This window comes from Ranitomeya variabilis, chromosome 2, assembly GCF_051348905.1.
Source record: "Ranitomeya variabilis isolate aRanVar5 chromosome 2, aRanVar5.hap1, whole genome shotgun sequence".
Taxonomy (NCBI): domain Eukaryota; kingdom Metazoa; phylum Chordata; class Amphibia; order Anura; family Dendrobatidae; genus Ranitomeya; species Ranitomeya variabilis.
This window is the reverse complement of record NC_135233.1, coordinates 400,991,769-401,001,368: the sequence shown is the minus strand read 5'-3', so window position 1 is coordinate 401,001,368 and position 9,600 is coordinate 400,991,769. Positions and strand designations below refer to the sequence as shown.

The following is a 9,600-nucleotide window of genomic DNA, read 5'->3' as shown; positions in this document are numbered from 1 at the left end:
GTCACCAGCTACAGATGATAACAGAGGTTAGGGGCTGTCACGAGATACTGATGATGGAGGCGACGGGCGGTCACCAGCTACTGTTGATGGAGACGAGGGACGGTCACCAGATACTGATGACGGAGGCGAGGGGCCATCACTAATGCCTGCTGGGATTTACTTTTCTTCAGTCACTTTGTATCTTGTCAGTTGATAAAAAATAAACTATTAACCCTTCTATGCTGGAAGCTTCTTGCTCTGTAGTATTTTTTTATATTACAGCAATCATCATAAAACTGACTTTGTAATTTTATTTATAGATCTTAAAAGTGAAGTTTTCTGATCCTCACCATTGCTGTACTATTCGGCTAAGTGAGGTGTCCGGGAGATTTAGTTCCACATTAGGACCTCGCCCCGTCCTACTTTTGTAACCAGTCATCATCCATGTGAAGCCGCAGATGCAGAATAACAGAGCCGCACGTGCTTTTAGCCATTTCTTTATTCAGTCAATAAAATAGCTTTTTGCTGTTATCGTACGATCGGATTCCGGATTGCGGCCAGTAGCAGTTTTTGCACGGGGTGAGTATTACACATGGAGGTGTATAGTCTTACAAAGCCCTTATCCTTTCAGGTCATGACGCAGTGAATGGACGGGGATGGCACAGCGGGAAGTGTAATCAATGATGGCGCCTCACACCCCTCCATTGCTCCAAAAGATGCAGGAGGGAAACCTGAACTTAAGTGCTCCATAAAGGTTCAAGATCAACTCATGGAACAAAATACCTGAGAGAAGGAACAAAAACCAACGCTTCCTACCAGCAGGAATCAGGGTCTCGCGGGCCGTTACGTGTGTGCAGTCAGGGGTCAGAACACAGATTATACCGGCTTTAGCTGCATACAACAAGATAAATGGCAATACCATAAAGATTTCACACATTGGTGGATGTCGGGAGCAGGGGCGGGATACGGGACTAGAAAGCAGCTTTCCTTTACATCAGCCAGAGACACACAGATCTGCCATAAGGACGCGGCCACCTCTGAACTCCATCCAGAGCCTTAGTGTATCCTACTCCAGAGCTGCATTCACAGTTCTGCCGCTTCAAAGCAGAAACCGAAGACCTGCTAGTTCAATGTCTGGAAAGAGTCATCTTCACACCAGGCTTCTTATAGTGATCGGAAAAGGGAAAAGTAAAGTGTCCGACTCCATCTAGAAAAAGTGTGAATTCAGCTCTGGAGTAAAAAAAAAAAATCGATGGAACTCCGGTTATACAATGTATCATTAGATATAATCTTCTGTACATACAATGTTAAGATGTGACCATTCCCCATCAGGAGACTCCATCTTTATCCGATGACTTGTCGGATGAGGACACTGACCAATGTCCATACGTTGGCCACACACCCGAGATAACTGGCAGATGCGTCTATGGCGGACTCCTGAAGACGGAGGAACAATCCGGTGTGAGAGCAGGCTCCCCCAGTGCGGACAGTGTAGGGTCAGACCTCGGAGATACATTGTAGCAATGCCGCGCTTCTTTACACATAAGATCATGGCACTTTCTACAAGGGCGTGAAAGAAGCATAAATATGAATAAATGCGCCCACGTCAATGCATAAAAGACACAGCACAAATGGACGTGACGCCCTGCTCCTAAGAGTCCAGGACAGACCTCTGCAGATTTCAGGGGTGCAGCCCCCAAAGTGCGGACTGGGGAAGGTGGCTCGAAAACACCCACATTATTAATCTTTCCCAGCCATTCAAAAATGTTGAAAAAAGACAGCAAGAGACCAATGTCCTGAACCCAGGAGACTACAATGGCCGATTCTGGGGGTGCAATCGCCATATATTCCACAGCTTCTTATAGGATTTCCACAAATGAAAAAGCCAAATCCAAGGATGAAACAACGAAAAAAAAAAAAAAAGAAATGCAAGAGAAGTAATGAACGGATCCTTCACAAGCAGGATGGAGATGAGCGAGGAGCATCAGTGCCCGGGCCGGGGGAGCGTGCAATCTACATGGAGGTCTCCGGGAGAACGACCGCCTCTCCCCACATTAAGCTCAGACAGTTTTATTTTTACAGATAAGGAAAATCAATAGACAAGAAACAGAACTCGGAAATACTCTGCAGGCGTCCATTAATGTTCTCTACGGGGTCCAGAGAAATTATTTAAATAATAAAAAAATTAGGGAAAACATATAAACAAATAACTTAAAAAATTCTTCTATTATTCTACACTTTGTATGGCCATAGAATACATTGTTTGTCCTTCAGAAGACCTAAAAAATGAGAACCAGGTAGATGAATGGCGGCTCCTCTATGGGGCCCGCAACCATCATTGTGGTAATCGCTAGCCCAAAAATCTAGTTTGGAAATGAATGATCTGGAGAAGAATGAGCCGACGTGAACAAACACCTACGTCATGACTGGTGAATGGAGCGGGGGATGGGCCATGTGACTACAGGTGGAGCGACAGGTGATGGGGGTCTTCAGAATCAGTCCGCGGTATCAGAACATAGTCACAAATCCCCCGGGAAGAAGTGCAGACAGATTTCGGCTTTACCAGAAGCTTCGTCCTTCCAGTCTTCGGCACGGCAAATTAAACACAAAGCAATGCATATTTCTTTAGGTCAGGTGTCATCACGTGACACATACCTGCCCCTATAGACGGTCCCGTTAATGTCCGGCCATACTGTCCACTGTTCGTCCAGGGGGTGCATAATACGATTGTAGGAACACTTTGAAGAGCCAGCTCCCATGGCGGAGCCCTGACGGTGGGCTGCGGCACGGGGGGCAGCTTGGCACTCCCAGGTAATGTCATTGGCGGGTTTCACTAGCACCGGAAGTCTTTGTTATTGTCTTCTTTACTATTATTATTCCATGGAGCGCTTCTTGCCCCCAGACTGGTAAAGATGAATCTCCATCTCACGAGACGTCACCTCCAGAATTAACACAAGCAAATACTAAAGAAAAATGGCGTAGGCGGCCAGCAGCTGCTTCCACGGACCAGTCACATTGTTCCTCCTTCAGTGAGAGACTTCTCGGAGTATCTACTTCTCATCATCGCAGTCTGATTCTTTGGAGATCTGAACGGCCATTTCCAGGGCGTTGGCATCGGTGTGCCCATCTGGTGCCGAGGGCTTTACTGGAGCGTCGCTGGGCATCAAGGGAACCGAGGAAACCTAAGAAGACAGGAGCCAAGACTTCAGTCAGTGTGCATGGACCTGCAGTAGGTAATGAGCCAGAGAAGGTGCCCAGGTTATAGCGGCCGCACATGTACAATACAGGAGATGCCCAGATAATAGCGGCCACACATGTACAATGATATACAGGAGATGCCCAGGTAATAGAGGCCGTACATGTACAATACAGGAGATGCCCAGGTAAAAGCGGCTGTACATGTACAATCATATACAGGAGATGCCCAGGTAATAGCGGTCGTACATGTACAAGGATATACAGGAGATGCCCAGGTAATAGAGGCCGTACATGTACAATACAGGAGATGCCCAGGTAAAAGCGGCTGTACATGTACAATCATATACAGGAGATGCCCAGGTTATACCGGCCGTACATGTACAAGGATATACAGGAGATGCTCAGGTAATAGCGGCCGTACATGTACAATCATATACAGGAGATGCCCAGGTAATAGCGGTCGTACATGTACAATACAGGAGATGCCCAGGTAATAACGGCCGTACATGTACAATGATATACAGGAGATGCCCAGGTTATACCAGATGTACATGTACAATGATATACAGGACATGCCCAGGTTATACCGGCTGTACATATATAATTATATACAGGCGTACACCCCCAGAAGTGGCTTAAAGGGAAATGTACGTCGGGGTGAAGGGGACATCACATCTGCTCCTTTTTTTCAGGTTAGCACTCCTATATCCTACTCCTTCTATATTCCACTTATATCTATTGTTTTTGTTACTATTACTATCTACTATATAATTGTCTAAGGGTCACTTCCGTCTTTCTGTCTGTCTGTCATGGATATTCATTGGTCGCGGCCTCTGTCTGTCATGGAAATCCAAGTCGCTGATTGGTCATGGCTGTTTTGCCGCGACCAATCAGCGACGGGCACAGTCCGGTGGCAAAATGGCCGCTCCTTACTCCCCGCAGTCAGTGCCCGCTCCATAATCCCCTCCAGTCAGCGCTCACACACTGTTAATGGCAGCGCTAACGGACCGCGTTATGCCGCGGTGTAAAGCACTCCGTTAACGCTGCTATTAACCCTGTGTGACCAACTTTTTACTATTGATGCTGCCTATGCAGCATCAATAGTAAAAAGATCTGATGTTAAAAATAATAAAAAAAATAAAAAATAGTTATATACTCACCGTCCGTCGGCCCCTCGGATCCAGAACAGGCCTTCCCCGCTGCTCGCAATGCTCCAGTGACCGCTCCATGCATTGCGATCTTGCGAGATGATGACGTAGCGGTCTCGCAAGACCGCAATGCACTCTTGAGACCGGAGCGCGCGAGGAGCGTCAGTAACCGCTTCGCCTGGATCCGGAAGCCAACGGAAGGTGAGTATATAACTATTTTTTTATTTTAATTCTTTTTTTTTTAACAGGGATATGATGCCCACATTGCTATATACTACGTGGGCAGTGCAATATACCGCGTGGGCTGTGCAATATACCGCGTGGGCTGTGCTATATACTACGTGCCTGTGCTATATACTACGTGCCTGTGAAATACTACGAGGCTGTGCTATTTACTACGTGGGCTGTTATATACTACGTGGCTGTGCTATATACTACGTGGCTGTGCAATACTTCGTGGCTGTGCAATACTTCGTGGCTGTGCTATATACGACGTGGCCGGCCGCAAACAATCAGCGACATGCGCAGTCCGAATTGGCGCGGGATTTGAACCACGCTTCGCTAATTGGTCGCGGCCGGCCGAATCCTGTGTTTTCAATGTATTATTCTAAAATCTTCATAAATAAACTACATACATATTCTAGAATACCCGATGCGTTAGAATCGGGCCACCATCTAGTACCCAATAATATTCTATACATCCCTGAATAGGAGTGGATTGGGGCTCCCTCTACTGGGCATCCTGAGATTAGCTGTTGTAATCTTTTATAGGTTTTGTTTATGTATGTGTTTTCATACATTTTTTTTTTAAATTGTAATTAAAGATTACTCTTAAGATTCACTAAATGGGTCTCTGTCACGACTAAGGCTCTTGCCGAAACGCGTCAACCAGTTACTGACTACCCTGATGTGATTTTTTAAATGATCTTCGAATAAAAACAAGGATATTTTTATCTCAAGGATCCAACATTACTTTTTTTTTTTTCTTTTTGGACTTATTCATACACCCAGCCGACGGGTGACTGTGTTCCTCATCCACACGGATCGGTAAGGTCAAAAGGATTTTCTGGTGGGCAACATACCCTCTACTGACTTTTACTTAAATGGGTCTCTTCCTTCGGCTAATTAGGATGCAAGTCCAAAATTTGGTTGTATATAATTATATGTACAGCTGGTATAACCTGGGCATCTCCTGTATATAATTATACATGTACAGCCTGTATAACCTGGGCAGCTCCTGTATATAATTATACATGTACAGCCGGTATAACCTGGGCAGCTCCTGTATATAATTATACATGTACAGCTGGTATAACATGGGCATCTCCTGTATATAATTATATGTACAGCCGGTATAACATGGGCATCTCATGTATATAATTATATATGTACAGCCGGTATAACCTGGGCAGCTCCTGTATATAATTATACATGTACAGCTGGTATAACATGGGCATCTCCTGTATATAATTATATGTACGGCCGGTATAACATGGGCATCTCATGTATATAATTATATATGTACAGCCGGTATAACCTGGGCATCTCCTGTATATAATTATATATGTACAGCCGGTATAAACTGGGCATCTCCTGTATATAATTATATATGTACAGCCGGTATAACCTGGGCATCTCCTGTATATAATTATATATGTACAGCCGGTATAACCTGGGCATCTCCTGTATATAATTATATATGTACAGCCGGTATAAACTGGGCATCTCCTGTATATAATTATATATGTACAGCCGGTATAACCTGGGCATCTCCTGTATATAATTATATATGTACAGCCGGTATAACCTGGGCAGCTCCTGTATATAATTATACATGTACAGCTGGTATAACATGGGCATCTCCTGTATATAATTATATGTACAGCCGGTATAACATGGGCATCTCCTGTATATAATTATATGTACAGCCGGTATAACATGGGCATCTCCTGTATATAATTATGTGTGTACAGCTGGTATAACCTGGACATCTCCTGTATATAATTATATATGTACAGCTGGTATAACCTGGGCATCTCCTGTACATAATTATATGTATAGCTGGTATAACCTGGGCATCTCCTGTGTGTAATGATATACCAGCTGTACATATATAATTATTCTAGCTGAAGAGCCCGGCATTGCCTGGGCATAGTAAATATCTGTGGTTAGTTATAGCACCTCACTTCTCTTATTTTCCCATCACGCCTCTCATTTTCCCCATCACATCTTTCATTTTCCCCCTCACATCTCTCATTTTCCCCCCTCACTCCTCTTATTTTCCCCCTCACTCCTCTCATTCCCCCCTAACACTTGTCATTTCGACCTCACATCTGTCATTTTCCGATCACTCCACTATTTTCCCTCACTCCTCTCATTTTGCACTCACACCTTTTCATTTTCACCTCACACCTCTCATTTTCACCTCAGTATATACATGTTTGTCATCTCCCTTATATATAGTATACACCTGTATGTCATCTCCTGTATATAGTATATACCTGTATGTCATCTCCTCCTATATATAGTATATACCTGTATGTAATCTCCTCCTGTATATAGTGTATACCTGTGTGTCATCTCACCTATATATAGTATATATCTGTGTGTCATCTCCTCCTGTATATAGTATATACCTGTATGTCATCTCCTCCTATACATAGCATATACCTGTATGTCATCTCCTCCTGTATATACTATATACCTGTAGGTAATCTGCTCCTGTATATAGTATATACCTGTGTGTCATCTCCTCCTCTATATAGTATATACCTGTGTGTCATCTCCTCCTGTATATAGTATATATCTGTATGTCATCTCCTCCTGTATTAGACCTCGTTCGCACGTTATTTGGTCAGTATTTTTACCTCAGTATTTGTAAGCTAAATTGGCAGCCTGATCAATCCCCAGCCAACAGGAAGCCCTCCCACTGGCAGTATATATTAGCTCACACATACACATAATAGACTGGTCATGTGACTGACAGCTGCCGGATTCCTATATGGTATATTTGTTGCTCTTGTAGTTTGTCTGCTTATTAATCAGATTTTTATTTTTGAAGGATAACACCAGACTTGTGTGTGTTTTAGTGTGAGTTTCGTGTGTCAAGGCGTGTGTGTTGAGTTGCGTGTGGCGACATGCATGTAGCGACTTTTGTGAGATGAGTTTTGTGTGGCGACTTTTTGTGTGTCGAGTTGCATGTGACAGGTTAGTGTAGCAAGTTGTGTGCAGCAAGTTTTGCGCATGGCGAGTTTTGCGCGTGGCGAGTTTTATGTGTGGTGCCTTTTGAGTATGTGCAAGTTTTGTGTGAGGCAACTTTTGCATGTGTTGCAACTTTTGTGCATGTGGCAATTTTTCCGCGTGTGCAAGTTTTGCGTGTGGTGAGTTTTCCATGAGGTGAGTTTTGCACGTGTGGCGAGTTTTGCATGTGGAGAGTTTTGCGCGTGGCGAGTTTTGAGCGGCGACTTTTGTGTTTTGACTTTTATGTGGCGAGGTTGGTGTATGTGTGGTGAAATGTGCGCTGAGGGTGGTATATGTGTTCGAGCACATGGTAGTGTGTGGCGCATTTTGTGTGTGTGTTCATATCCCCGTGGTGGTGTGGTGATTATCCCATGTCGGGGCCCCACCTTAGCAACTGTACAGTATATACTCTTTGGTGCCATCGCTGTCATTCTTCCCCCTTGTTCACATCTGGCAGCTGTTAATTTGCCTCCAACACTTTTCCTTTCATTTTTTCCCCATTATGTAGATAGGGGCAAAATTGTTTGGTGAATTGGAAAGCGCGGGGTTAAAATTTCACCTCACAACATATCCTATGACGCTCTCGGGGTCCAGACGTGTGACTGTGCAAAATTTTGTGGCTGTAGCTGCGACGGTTCAGATGCCAATCCCGGACATACACACATTCAGCTTTATATATTAGATAAACGGAAAAAGAGGCAGACAAAAGACACGCTTATATGTAAGTAAACAACTGAATATATCTGTGCCGTGGTGAACACCTGGAACTGCCATTTAGGTTTCAATACACAGAAATATGCATCGGGGATGGGGAGCACATCCTGCTGCAGGTAACTCACTCTCTACCTACAGATCATAGTTGATACCTTTGATTATATTCTGACTTTCCCCTGTAGGTGGATATCAGGTGACCGGCGATAAGTAGTATTTTTAGTTTGTTGATTAATCAGAACCTATATTCATAACACTTGTTATAACAGATTATTGATCCTCTTTTCATATTGATCAGTCGTATTGTGATCCGCCTGTTGCCTGTGAATCCTTATGGAGCACGGACGGTTCTATATTGCGGCCATTTTCTCCAGCCTCCTCCTACACTGTTGTGTTGTGGGGCCACATTCGGGTTTCCCACACTTCCAATAACACAAATAACATTTTTATAATTTGTATATTTCCAGAAAAGCGTTCTCTTTTAGCATGGTCCCCCTTGTACACATTTATTATTACAGACCCTTCACTCCGGCCTTTATCCGGTCACGTATGTATCATTAGACCCATGACTGCAGTTTGCCGGCGGCTCATACTTACGGGATCTCGCTGCGCGCTGCTGTTCTCTGGTTCTGATTGTCCTGGAAGGATCAGCGGCTCCTGGAGGATCCCTCGTCTGTCCAGCACACTGCAGAGGAGACGGCATTAATGCATGGAGATCTGGTTGTTCCAGCACTTATGGTGCAGATAGGATACTTTCCCCATCCGCGGTCCTGGGCTCACGTGGCCATTATCCTGGCAATCAGCGGCCAGCACTGACTGCTGCGCTCTCACTTCCCTCAGCTGGAGGAAGGGCAGCAGCCTACAGAGGCCACTGATTGTCTGCAGCTCAAGTCTCTCGTACCCCGGCGCAGACATCACTGTAACACACCAGTGCAGGAGTAGACTGAGCGGTGACAACCCCTTTAAGACCTGAATATGTGGGCAGCAGCGGGACGTCCCATCAGCGGATCGTGGAGGTGCCGGCTACCATCGCTTCAGTATCTCAACCCTGCAAGCCTCTCTAATCAGCTCAGAATTTGGGGGAAGCCCACTGGACGTTTTGCAATATTAACATTTTTTATTAAAGACACATTTGTTACAAATCTGATTTCAATGTACGGATTTGGTACCTCGGCTGCACCGGACCACACAGCACCTCACAGCAATTCTTCATTAGGTTCCCGTGGTTATATGGGTTTTGGACACGGTTTTTACCAGTCCAGGATCCTTTAATCTACGTAGAAAAAAAAGAAAATTGCACATATAATCTTTATTTTCCTCAAAT

At 44.6% G+C, this 9,600-nt stretch overlaps 1 protein-coding gene across 2 annotated transcripts in view; it reads right to left on the bottom strand.

Moving 5' to 3' along the window:
- Window positions 1–460: 460 nt before the first annotated feature.
- Window positions 461–9,600, bottom strand: part of ZDHHC9 (zDHHC palmitoyltransferase 9) — a 66,804-nt gene continuing 57,664 nt past the window's right edge. For both annotated transcript variants that reach the window (XM_077286509.1, XM_077286510.1), the window contains exons 8-10: window positions 9,446–9,549; window positions 8,874–8,961; window positions 461–3,161 (exon numbers count right to left, since the gene is read on the bottom strand). In XM_077286509.1, the coding sequence (XP_077142624.1) occupies window positions 3,030–3,161; window positions 8,874–8,961; window positions 9,446–9,549 (324 nt within the window). In that variant the 3' untranslated portion in view covers window positions 461–3,029. The remainder of the gene's footprint in view (window positions 3,162–8,873; window positions 8,962–9,445; window positions 9,550–9,600) is intronic.